The sequence below is a fragment of the Castor canadensis genome, chromosome 15 (genome assembly GCF_047511655.1).
Source record: "Castor canadensis chromosome 15, mCasCan1.hap1v2, whole genome shotgun sequence".
Lineage (NCBI taxonomy): Eukaryota > Metazoa > Chordata > Mammalia > Rodentia > Castoridae > Castor > Castor canadensis.
The window spans coordinates 76,626,751-76,649,655 of NC_133400.1; the positions used below are offsets into that span (position 1 = coordinate 76,626,751).

General features: G+C 37.0%; 1 protein-coding gene across 1 annotated transcript in view; it reads right to left on the reverse strand.

Annotated features, from left to right (window-relative positions):
* Window positions 1-9,343: 9,343 nt before the first annotated feature.
* Window positions 9,344-22,905, reverse strand: part of Plxdc2 (plexin domain containing 2) — a 407,828-nt gene continuing 394,266 nt past the window's right edge. The window contains exon 14 of the mRNA XM_020169269.2: window positions 9,344-19,432. Coding sequence (XP_020024858.2) covers window positions 19,316-19,432 — 117 coding nt within the window. The 3' untranslated portion in view covers window positions 9,344-19,315. The remainder of the gene's footprint in view (window positions 19,433-22,905) is intronic.

Genomic DNA, 22,905 nt, shown 5'->3' on the forward strand with positions numbered 1-22,905 from the left:
ATTCCCCAACAATTGTTGGGGTAACAATACCATCAACCTTCTCAAAGCAAGTAAATTATTTTTATTACTAATTTGTGGTTTGAGTGTTTAGCTTCATTAAAATATGGTTGTAAGCTAATCTCAAAACGTTCCTAAATACATGGATTAAGTAATCATTTTCTCTTAAACGCAGATTAAGTTATTTATCATTTTAAAAATCCAGAAAATTTTTTGTTTATTCTGTTTTAGTGTTTTAAAAAGTAGAGAATGTTTTAAATGTGGTTGGATTGGACTGACTAGAATTTATACCCAAAGCATGTGGTGCTATCATATCTGCTTTCAAGGATTCATAAGAGAAAAGTAAGAAACAAACAGGGCTGATGATGTAGCACAGTGGAAGAACGCCTGCTTAGCATGCACAAGAACCTGAATTTGATCCCCAGCACTGAGGAAAAACCTACCAAAACAAACAAAATCCACTCAAAACCAGCAACCATAAACTCTGTAAAGAAATAACAAAAAGTTAAAGTATCCTAGAATGTGCACTTTCTTCAAAAATTTTTCCCTTTGAGAAATAATAAGATGCTAATATGCCAAAGACAAGAGTAGGCAATTTTCTAGAAAACCATATAACAGAAAACGTTTTACGAGAAAAATAGTTATATAGAAACACAAGGCTTGATATTTGACACTAAACTTGGCATTCATACTTTTACTTTGTTGCAAATGGGCTCCTTCCTTTTTGTTTTTGAAAACTTGGGGCCATGTGCCAAGTACTATTTTTTGGAAGGGGTGGCATACAACTTATTAGGAGAGGGATGAGCATCTGACCAAATTATTTTTATAAATCTACCTCTTTTGCTCTTTTTATTTTTTCCTTCTCACTCCTGTAATACCAACTACCTAGGAGGTAGAGATCCAGAGGATTACGCTTTGAGGCCAGCCTAGGCAAAAAGTTAGCATGACCCCATCTCAATAACAACAGCAATAAAAAGCTGGGCATGGTGATGTGTGCCTGTCATCCCACCTACACAGAAAGCATACATAGGAGGATTGCAGTGCAGGCTGGCCCTGGCAAAAGCAAGAGACTGTATCCCTGAAAAAAAAAAAAAAAGCAAAAAGAGACAGGGGCATGGCTCAAATGGTTGAGCACCTGCCTAGCAAGGATAAGGCCCTGAGTTCAAACCCCAGTATCACAAAACCAAAAAGAAAGAAAGAAGGAGAGAAAGAAAAGAAGAAAACATTTCCCTTTCCAAATTATGTCTTCCAAAAGCCTGAAGGGTGTTCAGATGATTTTCACAGTGAGATTCAAAAGGACAGAATTCCTGATTGCAGATAGCCAAAAATCATGGTCTAAAATACTAGAAAAGCTTTTCACTAAGCGAGAAAGAGATTTCTTTGGCTGAGTAGTGGGGAAGAGAGTGGGAAATAGTTTGCCAGAATTGGGAACCCCATGTTACACCGAGGAAAAAACTGGCCATTCTCAAACATTCAGTCTGGAACCACAAGCGGCTTGGCAGAACCCGACTAGACCCAAGGAAGTCAAGGGAAAAGACCATCAGGAGGGACACTGTTGAATTCTCAGGAATGGATGTGCTTCTGTCCCTGAAGCAAACTGGACCATGGCCTCTGCCCAAGGGACATGCTAAATATCCTCCTGCTCAGAGCCAGTGTTAAGATCTTAGCAGTAGACAGCATGTCACCCAGTGAAGCCAAGCAGCACATTCATTCATTCATTGAATTAATTTAACAAATTTGAATACCTACTATTGCTGTGCACTCTTTTCGTCACCAGGCATACAGACAAACAAATCTTTCACTGCTCTGATATTGGTTACAGAGCAGAGCATGGGAATCTACCTCTATGGGAAAGTCTACCTAGCTTTTGGGTGGCAATATTTATCAGGAAGAGACATAAACAAGTTAGCAGTAGTGTTGTTGGGTGAAGAGAAATGGAACCATACGCTTATGGGCAGGAAAGTCTTTATATTTACTTCAACTATGGAGGGGGCTCCTGGTCAGAATATTCAGGCATCTTGACAATAAATACTCTAAAATCATCTCTGACTAATAGCAAATGTGTAAAACTGCATTGATTCTAGGGTTTGAAACATTTAAGTTTAGAAGTTTTTCTTATATATGTTAACTTGCTTTCCAGAAAATTCAATCCAGTTACTTTTTTCCAATTTTGGTGTAGGTTGTTACAACCATTGGACTACACCTTTGGAATATATTTAGCTACTTTGCAGTCTGATGGTAAAAATAGCATCTTATTCTCATTTTTAATATGCACATTGATTGGCAGTGATTTTGAATATTTCTCTACTTTTGAAATAATTTTTTATTAAACTCCTGAGATACTCCATCTACTGCTTTTCCTTCTTCCAACATTTGTTCCTCCTCAGCTTAACTTCTTGATGTTAAGGTGCTCCAAGTATTCAGTCACTTGACTACAATTTTACTCTGTCTACCTTCACTTCTTTGATGAGCTCATTGGATTCCATGGCTTTAACCACCGTATTTATGTCAAACACTTCCAAATTTATATCTCTAGTCCAGACATCTTTCTTGACTTCAGAGCCATAAATTCATTTTTCTGTTCAAAAACTTCTCTTAGATGTCTTATTTTTCAAAAAGACATTTCAAACACAAATTGTTATAAACAAAGATTCTGAGATTTCCTTATGAACTTGTTCATTCTAGTCTTATCCATCTTGAAGTTTTTGGCATCTGCATTGTTTTATACTCAGTCTCTTTCTCTCACATCCCATATCTACATCAAGTGCTACAGGCTCCTGTTTCAAATATAGTCTCAATCTGACCAGTTCTCACCATCCTTACTACTTCATGTTTGACTTGGTTTTCTTTTTTTTGTTTTAAATGCTGTCTTGTACCCCCCCGCCCTTTTTTTGCAGTACTGAAGTTTGCACTCAGGTCCTACACCTTGATCCACTCCACCAGTCCTTATTTGTGGTGGGTTTTTTTGAGACAGGATTTCATGAACTATTTGCCCAGACTGGCTTTAAACCGTGATCCGCCTGATCTCTATCTCCTGAGTAGCTAGGGTTACAGGCATGAGGAACTGAGGCTGGTCAGTTCCCCTTCTTGAATTCAATTAAGTCCACCCTCCACCCCTAACCTTATTGAGATCCCACTTGAGATCAGTAGACAATTGCCCTAATTGTTTCAGGGTCAGCTACCTGACAAATAAGAATAATCCTCAAATTACATAATCATTTTAGCTAATCCACAGGGAGCCAGGAGACTTAGTTATTCCCACTCTACTTGTTGCATATACAATATCCCCTACAATTTTAGCTTTTGGTTTCCTTGCCGTGGGGTGATATCTTATATGGCTCTGTTTGGCACATTCTCCCTATAGGTAATGTGATTAAAAGCTTGGAAGTGTCAGATTCACCATACAACTCCAGGAAGAAAGGAGGGGCTAGAGATGGAATTAATCACCAGTGGCCAGCAATTTAATCAATCATGCCTCTGTAATGAGACTTCCACACAAAGGCCAAAATGATGGAGTTTGGAGAACCTCTAGATTGGTGAATGCATCCAGGCACTGGGAAGATGTCTACTCAGAGACAGCACAGCAGCTCCCTTCCCCCCATACCTTGCCTTATGTATATCTTCTTGAGTTGTATCTTTTATAATAAACCTATAAGTAAACTGTTTCCCTGAGCTCTATGAGCTGGCCTCAGTGGCTCATGCCTGTAATCCTAGCTACTCAAGAGGCAGAGATCAGGAGGATCACAGTTCAAAGCTAGCCCAAGAAAACAGTTCTGCAAGACCCTATCTTGAAAAACCCTTCACAAAATTAGGGTTGGTGGAGTGGCTCAAGGTTAAGGTCCTGAGTTCGAGGCCCAGTATGACAAAAAAAAATTGAACTTGAACAGGGAACCTTGGAAGAGATTCCCAGTCTGTAGCTGTTTGGTGAGAAATACAGGTGGCCAAGACTTGCCATTGGTGTTTGAAATGGGAGGCAGTTTTGTGGGTACGAGCTATTAATGTGTGGGGTCTGCGTTAACTCTGTGTAGTCACTATCAGAATTGAGTTGAATGGTAAGATACACAGTGGTTTTCCAGAGGGTGGGAGAATGGATCAGTGTGGGATATTCCACCCCCACATACATTTGGTATCAAAATGTTCTGAGTGGAAACACTTGAGAGGCAGGGCTCTGCGACTTAGGCCATGAATATAAAGCTTGTTTGCACAAGCATTTTTACATCTTATAAATATTTTAAACTATTTTGAGATATGTTAGAAATATTTTCCTCATTTTGCACTGAGAAATCAGATGTAGACACATAAAAAGTTTTCCTGTAAAACTAAGAAAAATACAAGTGAATACAAATAGGAAAGGTAGGTACTTCTTTAAATTCTATAAGCCATTGATTGTTTGTTCTTGATATAGACTTGTGGTTTGGTAGTTTTAGTATTTATTTTGTCAGCACTTTAGGTTTTAAATTCCTTCCTTTTTTCTTTCCAGGTCTTAAAATGAGGAAAGAATAATACTAGCCTAGCTGATGGAGAAAAATGAGATTTACAGGGAGAATGAGTAGGAAAACTGTAAGAGAAGCACTTTCCTTCCCATGTGATTTCTAGTTTAACTGCTTATTTTGCAATCTGTTCATCCAGCTAACTGTTCCCCTCTGCTTTTTGCCTTAAATTTATCTTCTTAAGAACCAAGACAGTATTCTGGGGACCAAAATGCATGACTCTTTCCTAGGAGACAATGACGACAGCACAGTTGTTATTGGATGTTATGGGAGAACATGAAGCTAAATGTTTTAGAGCATTTATTTGTCATAGCAGTCCTTGAAAGTAACTTCTATGTAATCTGCATTTCACAGATAAACAGATCGGATCTTGAGAGGTCAGGTGGATGGTGTCACAGAGCTTGTCCCCTTAATTGTTACATGCCCTGCACATTATGGCAGAGAAAGAAAGTGTTTCTCAGTAACTGACATGTAAATATGAGCACAATGCTCCCCAGTTAGCTTGTTATGATCCAGGGGGTCTGGTCTGATGTTTCTGAGATGAGGGAAAAACCACCACTGAACCTTCCTTCTGGATTTAGTGGACACTGAATGTATTACGCCTCTGAGCACTGACTGCCACGTCAGTTATTTGATGTGGTTTAATGTAAGGAAATAAAGCTGACCACAGTAATCAGGCTGAAGTAAATGAACTCCCATCCCAGTGCCTCAGTAAAGCTTCACATCACGACATGAAGCAAAACACTAGGAAATCCACATGAACCCCTTCCCCTTTTTGCACACAGCCCCTGTGCCACAGGTCATCGCATTGTAGGTGACTGGGAGCCTCCTAGGAGAGCAGAGCTCTGATTTTCACTTTTCTAACACAGTGTTCCTATTTTATTCACCCTATTGCTATTTAACCTATTGGGATCTGGTCTTGTTCAAATAAGACCAAGTTGACATCTAATTAAATTCCAAGTAACACCATTTTACAATAGGGATGATTCTTTTTTTGCAAGTCACAATTTCTCTTTTTTGCAGTGTCCTCTTGCTTGTTCAGTATCTCACTTCAAGGCATCCTGATGGAGTTTTAAAACATTCTAGAGAGAAATAAAATTCAAAGTCCTATGGTATTTAGAATAATTTATGCAGCCCATCTTTAGGCTTACAGCCAAATTCCAGCAGGAGAAATTTGCTTCAAATTCTATCAAGGTTCATGCCACAATGAATCCTTTTGGAAATAAAAAAATATTTAAATTGTAATTGTACAAAGAAATTCTGAGGAAAATAATAGCCTGATATGATTCGCAGCCCTAAAATAACTGTGAAGTTCACCATTAAAAATGTCAGCATTACTATCTGGTAGAAGTTCAAAAGCTGTAAATAAAGCTTGCTGGAGATATTAGAGTAATGCACATTAAAAGAGGTCAATTAACATTTATCAAGAGATGTTGGCATTTCTAAAGTGTACTTACTCTGGAAGGCCAAGTGTATCTGTTTATCTTCAAAGTGATAGCAACTCACAGAAAATACTAAGCCTATCACTAGGTAGAAGGTGGCGTTTCTACATATTCTACAGTTGCAAACTCTGTGATTTTCTTATTGTTTTTTCTTTGACATATTTTTGAAATTTCAAAAAAAATGCTACAATTGTACTACATTTAGACTTAAGGAAGCAGACACATAGATTACACTTAACTCCCCATGCCTGGATCTGGGAAATCAGTGTCCATGCAGGAAGGAATCTTTTCTCTACTTGTGCCATGTAACCTTCCCTTCCTGTCTTCACGCAACACCCCAGGGAAGTGGAGAGCGTGTCTGAAACCTGGCTCCCTGTAAATGGGAGCCTGCAGGAGGGTAACAGACTATCAGTCTATTAGTTGTATGATTCCTTGCATCTCCAAGGCACAAGTCACACTCCCTGGCACACAGCACAAATGCACTCGAACTACAAGGCTGTGGTCTTTAAACATAGAGCAAGGGTCATGGGAGCCAGTTGGCCTCCTTTATTACTGACATCTTCATTGTTTCCCAGATGACTAAATCAGGTGTTTATCTGCTTCCCTGCTCTCAAGTAATTCAGAAGCAGTTGGATTTCATTCTTTGAAAGCCTCTTGCTGTCTAGGATCTTGGAGACTTTGTCTTTAGTGTCTGTCAGTGTTGATATTCTGATATCCCCTGGATCTGAAGTCTAGTTCTGCCCTTTGTAGACATTTACTGTCTTCATGGTGGATGCTTCCAAACCTGTTCCTCATCTCAACGCGGAACACTTTGATCTTTGCAATTCCTGATTTAATTCAGATTTTTGAGCTTCATAATAACCACAGACACTCCTGACTGGGCACTTCTTAATTCATTAATTCTAAGGACAGCCTGATGGTTAAATACTAACATTAAAAAGAAAAAAATTGTTAGCTTATTTATTTCAGAAAACTCATCTTAAATTCAAACCTTTTTACCCAAATATTCTCCATTCAAACCTCAAGTAATTTATTAATTATGTTTACAGTGACCAGAGAGAAATTGACAGTATGTGCTGTTCCCTGTTTTATCATCATAGAGGAAAGTTAATCTCCACCTCAGAAATGTTAGTTGTCTGGGTCATCCTGAGTTTTTAGAAAATAAAAATGGGAATTGTGCCCAGGATAAGCAAACCAGGGCAGGTCTGGTTGATTTCACATGACAAGCTGTTAAACTGTTGTGTGTTGATCAGGAAGGAAAGGAAATACATAAGGTGCTGGAAGGGGTGGCTGAGTGGGGAGGAGGTTATGTCACATGTGCCATGGGCTTGAGTTTTGTTAGTAGAGGGCTAAACCCATGATGATAGAGTGAAGAAGCCAAGGGAACAGAAGTCATGCTGCAGCAGACAGATTTAAGCAGTCATATCCAGAACTGCCAGGTTTGTCCCTTGTAATTCATCCATCACTGTGCTTACTGGGAGAGCTTTCTCAAAGAGCTTGGGCTCTATCACAGCTTTGGCTCAAAGCCTTTCTTTGAACCACCTATTGCTTTGAAGGTAAATTCTAAGGTTAGAGACATCTTCAAGAGTTTAACTCTCTGGTGTTAACTTCTCTCTAGCCCTCATTCCTTGTTGCTTGCTCAAGTCACTCTGCTGCAATTAGTTCCTTTGCTCATGGCCTATGTTTTCTGTGGTATAACTGTGCCTGGTGAAGACCTATTTAGCTGATAAGATCAAGTTCAAGGTGAAATATTGCTTACTTGATGAAAGCTCCTGATCTTTTCCATACAGAATCAACCTTTCTGTCTTGTGACTTCCCTGTGCTGTGTACATATTTTTATTATAGGACATATAATCCTAGGTTTAACCAAATTAAAAAGGAAAGTTTGTTTCCTCCACTGCACTGTAGCATAATTGAAAGCAATAACATGTCACTTATTTCCTTCCTACTTTCCTTCCTTCCCTCTTTCCTTTCCTCCCTTCCTTCCTTTCCTTCCTGCCTCCCTCTGTCCCTCCCTTCCTTCATTCCTTCCTTATATACTGCTGAGCACAGAGCAGTTATTTAACAAATGTAAATTTTTCTTTGATGGTAATGGAGTTTGAACTCAGGGCCTTGCACTTGATAGGCAGGTGCTCTATCACTTGAGCCACAACCCTAGCCTTTTAACAAATGTTTGTGAAAATAAACCCAGAAGAAAAAAATCCAAATTGCACATAAGAGTCTTGATTCTGAAAATAGTGGTTTGGAAGAGTGGACCAGTCAAGAGATAAACAGATTTATAACAGATAGATCTACAGCTAAATTAAAAGTTGTTTGATCATCATTAGCATCATTGTTTTTTAAACATATATTACTCAGGTTCATTTCTACTGCATTGTTTAAAGAAATGGCACATAGTAAATGGATTTTTAAAACATTAGTGCAATATTTCTCTCTTTTCAGGGAAAGTTGCATGATTTACATTAATAATTTTCCCTTTTTAGCAACATAAAGACAATCCACACCATGTAAAATTGAAGTTCTGAATTTACTGCATGATATCAAAGTTAAATCAATACAGTCCAAAAGATCCATACAGAAGTTAAGATTAAAAAAAAAATCATAATTGAATTCCCCAGAGCAGTTGCTCAGGTGACTGCTACTACCTGGAATTTCTGAAAGCTTCAGGTGTTTTCTCTTTCTCAATCTTGGGTCTAGGCCTATGTGTACTTGGTGGTGTTAAAAGGACAGTTCAAGAATGGTGGATTAAGAAATAGAAGTTTTTGCAATTTGAAACCTCTCACTTCACACACTGCACAAAAATTACCTGAGGCACACATCCAACAGCACCTGAGAAGTAGATACAATCATTTCTAGTTTGGAAAACGGGGTGAAATTAATAGAGAACCTTTGTGAACTCATTTGGAAAAGAAGAGGAGGTCAAAAAGTAAGACGGGCGATGGAGGCAAGAGCTGAAATGAAGCACTTGTGCTTATTCCAGCTCTAGTGACCACTAAACTCCCATTTGTCTGATGTAGGAGAATTTAACACTCAAGTGCTGTGGTTAGGAACAGTAAAAGAAGGCTCCACCCAGTTGCATGCTAAGACATCCTGCATCCTTTGTTTTCTACGAATTTCTCTAGTTGGTATCAGTCCCCACACCAGGGCAGGTTTAGAACAAGAGGATTATCCCTTGTGCCATCAGCCTGATGGCTGTGGGCTCCATAACACAGTTTCTTTCACAATAGGTAAAATGTTTTGAAAATTAACAGACAAAAGAAAGTGAAAAGGTGCTGAAATTCACGGATGAGAATATTTAAGAAATTAAAACAAAATGCTCATTTGTTGTTTTTAATATGTAACCAAACATGACAGCAGTATTACACAAACAGCTCCCTCCTCCCCCTTCTAAAATCCCAAACTGTTGATTCCAACTGAAAGTGAAAAAAACATGGTTTAATTCTGAAAATAGCAATCAATAGCAAGAACATGGGTCACATTTGGTCACCATCAGCTTTCACATCTTAAAAGATGTATTGTGTCATTGTGACAGTCAAGATACTGGGTTTCTAATCAAATTATGCTGGGGAAAAAGACTGCCCCCTGCTCCACAGTATGCAGAACTAGAAGAATTGCAGAAAATCTTGGTATAAGAAACTGTGAAGATAGCATTAATGAATTATTGCAATCATCACGATTCCCAGTTAAAAGGTAGATGGCAAATTAATAGACTGTAAGAAAATACATTCAAACTTAGCTAAGTCATCTTATGGTGAAAGTAACCAGGAAACTTGCAGAAGTATGCAACATCTGAATTATTGAATTTGAACAAAGGATTCCAATTGAGGTTACAATTGTTTTGCTCTCAGACACCATCAGTGCAAAGTCAGATACAATCATTTTTACATTTGCAGGCTCAGGTATGTCCATGTAAGGTCATTGTGAAGTATGTGAGTATAATTTTGGCCTGACAGAAGGCAGCCTTGGAATGTCTCATTGACATGGCAGAGGAAATAGGAATGGTACCCAGAGGAATGGAAGAAATTCAGAATGGAAGAAATTCAGTTTTTCAAGCCCTGTACTAATCAAGCTTTGGAAAAACCTTTGCAAAATTAACTTTCACCTGAAAGACTCATCCTTGGTTGGACACACAGGGCTTTTGAAAATGGTGAGAAATGCACTGGCAATGGACTGTGTTCACCCATACAATCTTTCCTTTTGTTTGAGATTGACTGGATTTAAAGGGTCAGATTTTGCTCAGTGTTCGCTTTACACAGCACCACAGTGAGCTTTGTGATTGTGACAAAGGGTACAATTATATCCACTTCAAAATGCATTACAAATATTCTGTGCACTGGTGAAATTGGCAGAAAACATGGGCAGCACCCCCGCCCCTCCCTGAGTGCTCAACTTTTTCTCTTTTCACCCTTCAACATTTCAAACGACTACAAGCAGAATTACCAGAAACAGCAGTAAATTCCTGGCATTTGAAGTTCCCATGATCCCAGCTGGCATACAAAAAGACTGCCTCTTTTTTTCCCTTGGAAATAATGTACTTCCCAGGTCCTGTTCAAATGCCTCAAATCAGGCAAATGAGAGATTTGTTTTGACTAACCAATGAAAAGACTTGCTCCCTTTCTAAGCCAGGGCCTCAAGACTGAGTTATGCTATACACAAGATGTCATTGTCAAAAGATGCTTAATTGATTTCCTTAAAAGGATTTTAATATTTTTTGTAAGGGAAGCTCTGATTTCTCTTAATGTTATTTTCAGAGGAACCTGGTAGAAGACACTTGAGGTTTTATTTCTTTGCTATACATATGGCAATCTGAACATGTCTTTGTTTGAGAAACCTTTAAAATGGTTATATAGATGTCATCACAATATCTAGACAATATCAGTAGGGTTTGGGTCTTGCAATGGTCAAAATTCACAGAGGTCCATTTTGGAACCATAGATGAAAGAGCCCTTTCTTATCTATTCCTTAGGAAAATTATCTTTATTTTATTTTGTTGCCTTTGTGTGATTGACTGGCTCATAGTCATTGGTTAACAAAAGGAACCAAAGAATATGGGCATGCTTTTTGAGTCAGAAGGACATAAATGGAAAGACACTTTTTGGTCATTACCTGACTGGAAGTCATCCAATTCCCTAGAGCAAGGGTCTTAAGATCGATGCCCTAGAAGAGGTAAACAGATGGTGGCTGAGTTTTATGCGAATTGGGCACATCCTGTATCTTGTGTATGTTATACATCTGTTAGCATCTCTTGAAGAATCTGTGCTCTAGTGCCTGGATGACCTAATTGGGCTGAACTTCATTGAATAATTATTTGAACTCTGCTTTGAAGAATTTGCAAACTGTCTGATAGTCCATTTAGGTTTTCTTTTTTTCTACAAATCCATTCACCCCACTGCTATGTTTATACCACCTCCAAGGTAGCAAACTTCTAGAATTAGTTTCATGTTTCTTATTTGTTTGATAGGCACAAAAAGTAGCCTCTGCATGATCAATGAGTGACACTTCAATTTCATCATGAGTATATATTTTTGTAATGCTAGGGATAAGAGAGATTGATGTTACAATTCCAAACTCCAAGCTGGATGTGGTGGCACATTCCTCTAATCCTAGCATTCAGAGGCTAAAGCAAGAAGATTGTGAATTACAGGCAAGCCTGGATGTTATAGTGAGTTCAAGGCTAGTCTGCACAAACAATAAGAGCCTGTTTCAAAAAAAAAAACCTCCAAACCCCATTGGGACAGGTAGAAATCTTTGAGATCTTTCAACTAAAATAAAAATGAATATGATATTGCTACCTGCCAAGTCAAAAACTTCTACTCCATTGCATTAGGAAAGGATTGTTTTTGAGGAATTATCAAATGTTAATACATCTTGGAAATTAGATAAATCTGATATCAGCTTGTCATTTGCATTTAATTTTTACAGCCTTTTATGTTGGATTTAAACTAACAAACCATCTTTCAGCATTGACAATGAGTTACAAATGAATTTATAATAACAACTTTTGTGCATTTTACTCAACTAGATATAATTTGATCATTCATAATGAATGTATTATTAAGACAATGATAACTTTTATAAAATTTTTATGGAAATTTGCTCAAGAAATTATGTGATTTTTGCTTTAATAGTTATCATCCTGTTTCTTTGCAATAATTCTTATGAAAACAATGGACACTGAATGGTATAAAAGTTATGCCAGACAATAATTAGGCAGAAATATTACAATTTAAGTTGAAGCTAAACAATCAGCTTATTCAAAAACTTAAGTAGTACCACGTAGGCTGATATGACAGTAGAAGAAGAGGAAACTTTATACACATTTGAGGGTCTCTTAAGTTGGAGTTTTCTAGATTTCATGACTTCCTATGAAAACATACCCTGGTGTGCTTGTCAATATTCTTTAGCTATAGATTTTATAGTTAAGATTTTCAATAATGCACCCATATTAGTAAATAATTATGAATGCTTTCAAAGTCTGGGCTGGTCTTTTAGAAAAAGAGTAGGGGAAAGCTTACTTCAGTTTATCATTAATTCTGGAATATTCTTAAGAAATTGTCTTCATATAACTTCACCAAGTTTTCTAACTGGTACAAAACAGACACAAGTACAAACGGATGGGAATCCATAGGAAATCCTTCACCTGGTAGGACATCTGACATAAGGCACATCAAGTGATTACAAACTTTGGCTTGACAGACTTAAGCATTCCAACCCTGAAATTTCCAATTTTCAATTATATGGGACAATGTTTTCTTTTCCCCTCAAAGAAGAACAATATAAAAAAAAATGAATATTACCACAACTGCTGTAAGCCCATAACTGATTAAGTAGTAGAACAGAATATTCTGATGATGCAAACAAGAAAACTTAGCGGAATTAAAAATAGAAACAGAAAGGTCACCCAGATTTACTTGAAATTTGATGCAGCCAGCTTCAACTGCTATGCATATTTTGAGACCAACACTAAGGAACAAGATTTGTAGATGGGTGAAATGACAAAAGTTAACTCCACAAGCAATATCTGAAGTTGAATGACTTCAGTGCCAAATCCCCAGTGAGTGCAAAGATCACTGCCACAGTGATTACAGCAGCAAAGCAAGTCACCAAGGAGCCTCTGCTTTAGCTATGAAACAGTCAATTCCCACATTTCCAGAGATAATCCACCTTCCAGTCTCCTCCCAATCAGTCTGTTAGACCAAGAAATGGAGAAATGCATAAGGATGATGTTGGGGTATATTTGAACAGCATGACTTCTGCAGCCTAATTCAAGAGTTCATGATTCCAAATATTGTTGTAAGTAGAAATCTACTTATGATGAAGATTAAATGAAAAGTAAAAGACAAAAATTGACATCAGGCATATTTTTCTCACTAGATAATACCAGGGGAGATTTTGACAACCTCCCCTCTTTACTCCAGGGACATTGGCAATGTCTGAAAACATCTGTAGTTGCCACAGTACAAAGGGATGGGGGTGAGGATGTTACTGTCTGGCCTATAGAAGGCACAAAAGAATAAAATACACCACGACGTACACAACCAATTCCTCCAATCCCAATGAAGAATTATCAGGCCAAAAATATCAATTGTGCTGAGACTGAGAAAACCCAAGAAGGTCTGACACGTGACCTAACAACCACACACCCCTAAAGTGCAAATGCTTCTTTGTTATATTGGTCCTTCTGAAAACCTTAAAGCAATTATGCTGGTAATACAAAAAAAAAAAAAAAAAACCCAAAACCAGAAATATTGAACTTTCACTATTGTGTCTGCTCAGTAAGAATGCAAGTGACTTGGAAAGTCTTCCTCTGACCCACTTTTCTTCCCATACATGAAATAAACAGGTCATTTGAAATAAAGCAAATAGCACAGCTGTGCAATGATGGATTCTATTTCAGAAATATTCTTCGGGCCAAATACTTTATGGTTCTCGCACTAGGATAGAATGGTGGGATTGGAAATTGGTAGAGTTATTTAGATTCTTCTTACTTGCAAAATTGTGTTTGAGGGTTTTATTGTCTTATAATGATTGGTTTATTTGCCTGAACTGTGTATATATACTTGTCACTATATACCAAAAGATCTACCAGAGTAACTTGGTTTCAGTAGGTGTGCAATACATTGTTAAGTGGATTGGATGGTTCAATGAATGAACAAATAGAAGTATGAACAAAGTGCTCTGTAATATGCAAAGTGCTTTATAAACACAAGGTTATATAAGTATATAATAGGTAATACCCCTGACCTTATAAACACAAGGTTATATAAGTATATAATAGATAATACCCCTGACCTTATAATATGTGCTCAGAAGACATTTTTTGGGACAAAAACTTCCAAGTAGTTAAAAGACAAAATAAAATTGTGACTATAAACATAGTAGGAAAACCTTGAATAAACAGCATTAGTTTTCAAGCACATTTGGAAAGAAATGAAATAAAAGTAGAAAAAGTCTCAATGGCAAAGATAAATAACACTGCTAACAAGGATGGCCATGATGGGAAGGTAGAAGAGGGGCGTTTAAAACTAAATAAAGACCGTGCAATAACTAGAACTTGAAATCAGTGGCTGCTGTAAAAATAACGGCATTCTTAAGACAGCAACATGGCAGAGGAAGATTGGTCTAATCTTCCATAGTACAGGAGAGAGTACATAATTCATGCAGTAAATAAAGCTAATTTTGATATGTGCCTTTTACATGCTTGGTTTGTCTTAATTACTGACAAAGAGATGTATCTCATAAGAATCAGAACAAACATGATTAATTAGGAGTTTAACTTCCAGCTGTGACACTGGGAAAATTATTATATTTCTTTGGGCTCTGGCTTTTTATCTATAAAATGAACAAGATAGATGAAATGACCTTGCACAATGCTGTCACATAGACTCTGATGCCTAAAGTGAGACTGGAGGTTGGAACGTAAAAGCAAGAAATATCTTTTGGAATTGATGGAACACATTGTAATAAAGCATCCAGAAAAACTCTGAAGGAATTAAAAACTACAGAACATTTCACAGGAGGAACATACCACAGACATAGAGTCTGTTTTCAGTTAGTCTTAAATATTAATTTACTATCACTAAAGTTTCTTGAAACAAGTCATGGATTCCAGCAAAACTTTTTTTTTTTGCATGGGCAATAGCTCCAAAGGACATTATCAGCTTTATATTTCTTCATGAAGAAATAGCAAGAATGTTTTTTGGCCTCAAACTGCTAAGTTATGCAAATGAGAATATATATTATCTGAATATTAGCATAATTAAAAGTAATTTTATTTCTTTTATATAATCTGTATTTATAAAATTGTGCCTTTAAAGTTAAGCTTCATGTATTTTTAAGATTTTAATATCATACGACCCCTTACATTTGTGTTTCAGGGATAAAATAAATACAAAATTATTTATGTTTGTAGCACTGTCTTCTAAAGAGAAGACTTTTGGTCAGGTCCTGGGCTTCCTTTTGCTGTAAAGAATAAAATGGGAAATCAGAAAGTCAAGAGAAGCTAAGAGACTCCACTTGACAATAACCCAGCCAGGTAAAGAATGCATAGAGACAATTTTGGTGTGGGAGAGGAGAGGTGTAGGATGGATGTCATGTGGAGCAAATATTAGAGATGATCAAGAAGGAATTTATGCAATTCTGCTGTGTGCTCTGAATGCATTCTCATTTGACACTCTTTCAAGAATGTACTGAGTGAATGGTCTTTGTTTGCTTTTTGGAGTGATGGATGAGCCTTCCTTTGAATCCGATTTTCTGCTGGCACTGGACCTGCAGATGTGCTCTCTGCTTGGACTGATTACACAGACATGTGTTTTCAAAATCTGTACATCTGTGCATATTTGATCAGTCTGCATAATAATTTTGCAAGGAAGAAAGGACAAAATATTTTAATTTTCCAAAATTGCAAATTGAGACTCGTGGAGGTGTAAGTGATTTTCTCAAGATGCCATAGTGGAGATTCAAAACCATGTCAGCTGATATTCTATTCATTGCTTTATGGGGTCTCTGAGATTTAAAAAAAATGCTTGGATGTGTATAAAAACTAACAAATCTTTCTTTCCTCCTAACTTTTCTTCAAGTGCAAAAAATTTGAAAGTAACATCTTTAGAGTACTTTCCAATAGAATTTTCTGCCACAATGGAATTGTTCCATATGGTCCAACTAAGTAGCCATGAGCCATGTGTGGCTATGGAGCACTTGAAATGTAACTAGTGTGGCTGAAATTTTGTTTATTTAATCAAAATTTAAAATTTTGTTTATTATTAGTTAATTTAAAATTTACTAGCATGTCTAGCTAGTGGATACAGTATTGGATGGTCCCACTCTAGATAATACATATGAGAGATTAGCAAATGCCTGAAACAAAATAATTACGGTCAGTTGTAACTTATCATTTATCTTTAGTTTTGTTATTGTTAGTATATCTTAAGGTTTGAAGACTTCATAAACAAACCACATTATGGTCCATACCATCTGGTTGGCATACATATTTTTTCCTTGATTTTTAATACCTTCAATCACTGACTATTCTTTTTACAAATAAAGTAAAATAAGTAACTTCCTCTGTAGCACCATTTACCTGATTTCTCCCAGTGTTATTCTTATTTTTAAATTGTTGTTATTCTTTCTCACTGAGGAATGGACATATGTGACCCTCTCTAATACAAAATATGCTTGAAGTTCAAAGCATTGGTGTTCATTTTGAAAATCACAGAAGCTGTGTATTTGCCCTTCTTTTACAACAAATAGGTTCCAAGAGAAAAGCAGCAGTACAAATTTCGTGAAAGTTTCATGAAAAGAAAGGGATTCAGCCTTTTCAACACTTTTAACTCTTAGTTCTCTTAGGAAGTATCCCCAGACTTTAGCAGTCTTTTTGCTTCCAAAAAATTTTCCCTTTTTACTTGTTGCTTTAGTTCACTGACCAATTCAGTGAACTGTGTATTTGCCCTTCTTTCACAATAAATGGGTTCCAAGAAAAAAGCAGCAGTACAAATTTCATGAAAAGAAAGGGATTCAGCCTTTTCAACACTTTTAACTCTTAGTTCTCTTAGGAAGTGTTCTCAGACTTCAGCAGTCTTTTTGCTTCCAAAAAATTTTCCCTTTTTACTTGTTGCTTTAGTTCACTGACCAATTCAGGAGATTTATTTATCTCAACAGAACAATCAATTCTTTCAAATCTCAAATGAAAGATCAGTTCTGAAGGGTGGAAGGACAGCATTGTTTTTTAAAGGAGTTGTGTATGTAAGACATTTATTTAACTACCAATCAATTAGTGTTGGAAGCCACACCTCTTGCAAAAGCTCATGGAAGAAGCATGATCTTATCCTAAAAGGAAGTCATCCATGTGTTCCTTTTGTATTTATAGAATACCAGTTGCACCAGTTACATTGGCAAGTCATTTGATTATTGCTATCTGACCAAACTTATTCCACAAGAACGAGTTAGGATATTTCATATAAACCAAGTGTAGCGACAGTAGAGATTGTCATCACATCCTTCAGTCACCTTGATTTTCCATTTTTTCCCATTATTAATTAACAAAATAGGCTAGGAAAAAGTTACCACTCATCAGATACTTAAAAAATGTAAAGTAAAATACATGTGTCAGAAAACAGCACTTGTTTTTGTCAGACAATTGTGATGATGAAGTAGACATGCGACATTCTGTTAGTTGATTGACGCTGTCCAATGCAGACATTGTATACAGATTCTAAGCTGTGAATAAAGTGCTATTTTTGAGATATTTCTGTTTCTGAGACCTGTACCTGCAAATGTTGAACACCATACCTTATAAGAACCAACAATTTTCTTGGCACAGAATGTAAAAATGTCATGGGTCTGGAAGTTGATGAAATTATACACACAGCACCTGAATTTAAACTTTATTTGCTCAAAATCTATATTAACCACTTTCCTCCTCAAGTGATGCCTTTCCTTTCTTCCTTTGTGGTGAATTTTCCAAATGTGGATGGTGATCAAAAGCCAATGGCAGCTCCATCTACAGAGCATTTTGCATCTGCTTCAGTTAGCCAAGGAGGGAAGGGGTTGACATGAATGAAAGAGTAGATCAGGTAGCTAGGAAAATGATGAATGCAGCAGCTAACTGAACCATTTTTGCTAAGTGACATAAAAATATTCTAATATTAACGATTATTTTACAACTCTATGGAAGTAATGCAGTGATGCATCTTGCATTTGTTTTGTCTTGATGACAAATGCACTCTTAAGAGTCACAAGAGCCTGCCTTGTGTTAGTTATAAACAAAAATATATTTATATATATTTATGTAACTACTATGTGCTTCAAAGAAAATTTACTGTATGATCCAGCAGGGTTCTTTCATTCTGTTTATCACCAGGGATGTGCTAACTTGAATGGCTTGGTAGACAATGAAATGGGCTTTTTGTACAGCAATGGCAACACATTTTAAAAACCCAGATATTTATAATCCCTTAATATTTTTGTCTCAAACATGACCAAAGAACTCTTTTAATTATTTCCTTTTGTTTGCATCAGCGAAGAGCAACTTTGGCTTCATGGGACTTCATAGGTGGGAAATAGAGGTAAATTTCTTAAAGCAAATCAGATGCTTTATTGTGAGGCAGGATAATGGAAAGCCTCATTTGCTACCCTCTCCTTCCTAATCCTCAATTAAAAGTTCAGAAATTTTCTCACAGATTATAAACAGGGTATTCATTACCAAGGAAAAGGCAGGCATAGTTTGAACCTCCTGTACAGATGAAAAATTCATCCCATAAAGCAATGGACTTGTTGGAACAGTTGGATCTAGAGAAGAAAAACACATTCCTTTTGCCAAAGGTCTGTTTGGAAAAGATAGAAAATCTCTTAGTTTGTGTTTGGTTTTGTTCCCATGTGAGCTATTATTGTCAGTAATCTTGAAACAGTCATCACTGCTCTTTCAAGTGTAAGGGTTCAGGCTTTGGAACATGGTTATCTTTGAGACGTCAGAGAAGAACATTTGAACCAAAGGTGTAGATCCCTTGTGAACTAAAGCTTTATTATTATTTTGTTCTCGATCCCTTTGCAACCCTGCACCTAAGCGAAAAGCATTGTAATCTTGTCACACGTCTGGTCAATCCACAGGAGATGTTCTAAGTGAACTATGGAAGTCATCCCGCTAGGGAATTATATGTTCAGTGTACATGGTGTCTTGTACAAGTTTTAGATTTTCTTTCACCCTTTCTGGGCTGGGTTTGTCCAGAAATCTCGTCCCCTTCAGGCTACAGCAGCTTAGGGTTCCTCTGTGTGTGTGTGTGTGTGTGTATGTGTGTGTGTGTGTGTGTGTGTGTGTGTCTTAAAGGTATAAGCAAAATTTTAGTCCTAACACCTGTAAGCCAGTACTGGTGCCATTCTGTCCTAGAAATTTTAGCACTGCTCTGATACAATAAAACCTTCTTTCTCTCCAACTGGTTCCACTTCAGCGTAGGCAGGATGACCTGAACCTCTTCTAAACTTCATCGCGGGCCATCGGCTTGGCCGTCTCTAAAACAGAAAATGTAAAAGTAATGAGCATCAGAGTGAGATGCTACCACCAGAAAATACATTTGCCAACTATTTTAGGTTAACATTTCAATCAAATAAAGTAAGTCATTAAATGAGGTCTTATTATCTTCAGGGTAGGAATTAACATGCATTCCACTCTCAAACACTCAAAACCCCATACTTGTATCTCCACTGCGGCACTATCTACTCCTAGCAGGTGGCAGTCCATTTGCCACACCTGCTTTCAGGGGATTGAGAGTTTCTTCAAGACATGGTTTCATGCCTTATGTACACTTACGAGAAAAGTGCTCAAATTTAGCTAGGCAAAAATGAACTGTAATAAAAAAACAACGTTCTTAAACATAGAGCCACTGACATGTTCTCTTCTCTAGAAGTCAATACCAGTATTACTTCATTTTACTTATTAATTCACTCAAGAATGTGAGGCTGTACAAATTGTCACAGTATGCTTTTAAGTAGCTGTTAGACATGTTAGCAATAAATATCCTAAAAATCCTAAAAACAAATATCACTTAAAATTTACAAAATTGTTTATTAAGCCATGCATGCTCATTTATGACTTTTATGCTTGGAAATTAGAGGGCATGCCTTAAAAGTGGAATCTGTAATCAGAGGGTGTGAACAATCTAAGCCTATGAAGTTAATATTGCAGAGTAGACACTGGTCCTGAAATGCAGGCTATTTGTGTTGACAGAAAGACAGCATTTTCCCCAGCACTCTGTCTATCAAACAAACCTCCTGTGATTTAGAAATAGATGTGCTGAAATGAAATATTAAGTTACAGCAGCAGAAGACACTTAAATGCATTTCATAGCCACAGTGACATTAGAACCGATTACTTCATTTATCAAAGTGTCTGCAATTTTGGGGTAAATAAGGCAATAAATATTGAAGGAAGTTTATTTCTATCTAAAGAATTTTAATGCGAAGAAGGTTAAACATCAGTGTACGTATTCTGGCACTTGGTGTCTTTCTAGACTTGCCAATGTCAGTGATTAATAGCAGTGGGAGAAGTTTTTCACATGGAGTAGGAATGAGTATTAGCTCTGCATTCTGGAAAAATACCACTCACGTAAATACAATTTGCCTACTAATAATTTTATATGCTGTCTCTATAGCATTGTGTGCTTGGAATGCCTGCCATTTAAGAAAATTATTAAAAACATTTTACAAAGTTACCTCCGGGTTATGTGTATAAGGTATATATGACACAAATGAATTTTGTGTTTGGACTTGGGTCTCTTTCCCAAGATATCTCATTATGTATATACAAATATTTCCAAACCCAAAACCAAATCCAAATTATGAAACACTTCTGATGGCAGGTATTTTTAGTCAGGGATACTCACCTTACAATGAGAACTAGTAAATGTTATGCAGCTGGAATTTTGAAGTTTTGGTCTTATTTTACAATTTCTTGACATTCTAATCTTAGTTCTAAAAATGCCAAATAAATTGTAATGAAAATTCTACTTTCTTTCTGGAATATATTCACAACAAAGCAGGCAATGTCATCTCATATCACAAAATAATTTTATAATTGTGAATAAATCATTTGATCTAAGTCTTTGTCTTCTCATCTTTAAAATGATAGTTAATCTGCTCCAGGTTCTTTATTCTTGCTTGCCTGAGATAATTGACTTTAAATTCAGGGAGATCATAATTAAAGGAACCAAACAACAAACTCTCTGTGTTGTACACTTCTGATTATTGGCTTCATTCTATTTATTTTAGAATTCCTAAATTCAAGGGGAAATTATACAAATTAGTCCAAACTGAAATTGCCTTTCTGTGTCAATACGCAGTCATTCAGAAATATCTGTATAAATGAAAATAGTAGGCAACTACGACTTTGACAGAATGTCTGCATATTTAATTCTCTTAGAAAGCTTTTTAATGTTGGTGCTATCATGTTAGTTATCTACCCAGTGGACCAGGAGCAGCTTGGGCAGAGGGTCTAAAATCTTGGGCATTATTCTGGCTTGCCATGAACTTGCAAGTGTGACAGTTCAACCTGGCATTTTAAGGAAGGGATATACTTCACTTTTTTCTTGAGGCTTAGACATTTCCAAATCTGTGGTCTTTTTAGAATGGCTCATTCAGATTGTTACAGAAACTGATAGAGGCCACAGGGTCACTGGCTCATGTAGCAGGAAGTATGATGAAAATTGCACTATTTAAACCAGACTGTAATGTTAATTTATTGCACAGACACAGGATGTAATGCTTGAAAACATTATGGGGCATAATGCAGGGGTGATCTTTAATTTCATTTCTGAGGATTATTTATGTGATTAATGACAATCAGAAGAAAATGTTCACAGTGATATGTTGGCACTGGGGTAGACCATGCAAGCAGGAATTCTCCCTAATTACTCCTTCAGTGCTATTAATTGAACAGTCATCCAGATCAGTCTCAATGATCCATGGCAAGATAATTAGCTGAAATATCCACAAACAAACCTGTAGGGTACCCTCAGCTAGCAGTGTACACAAAACTGCAGCTGGAGATCTGTCTTCTGGTGCATACAGCAAACAGAAAGGGCTTTGTGAATTATTGAGCCCTTGAAAGAAAGTTATAGGCATGCATGGTGAAATAACAGGGACAATTTTGAAATTTAAGGCCCAGCCAGAAGACACTTGCAATGCATGATGGCACTTGACAAGCATCTGATTAGAAATTTCTGCTATTTTACGTTCTTTTCTCCTGAATAGGGAGGAAATGGACAGAGGCTGGGGTCACCTCCCAGCACAGAACTTGGGCAAAGTCGTATGTCTTACTTGTTATTCAGTTTTCTCATCTGCAGAAGGTAATAAACTAAGTCCCATTTTCTTCAAATTTTTTCTTTAAAAATTTTTTTAAAACCATAAACTCTTTTTTTCTGCTACAACCTTGCTTGGAAGGCCAAACAGAGGCACTCAGGGTAAGTCTCCTTCAATGTGGTGGTGACACTCTTGTTTACACATGCCCCCATCCCTGAGGGAGAATATGAATGCTTTCTTTCTTTCTTTTTTATTTTTTGCGGTACTGGGGTTTCAACTCAGGGCCTACACCTTGAGCCACTCCACCAGCCTTGTTTTGTGATGGGTGTTTTCGAGATAGGATCTCCAGAACTATTTTCCTGTGCTGGCTATGAACCTCAGTCCTCCTGATCCTTGCCTCCCGAGTAGCTGGGATTATAAATGTGAGCCACCAGTGCCTGGTTATGAATGCTTTCTTAAAGCATGAGTGCAAGCTATGGAACTAAATCTGCATTTTTTGAGCTTAACCATGCATGCAAATTACAAGAGATCTTCCTGTTCACAGATTCTGGTTTAGTGGGACACATTAAAAAAAAATGACACATTTAAAAAAAAATTTAAATGTATCTAAGTGTCCTGTGTTTTATTTGGCAACCCTATCTACAGGGAAAGACAATGGCTTTGGGCCCTGTCCAGCAAAAACTTGCAGT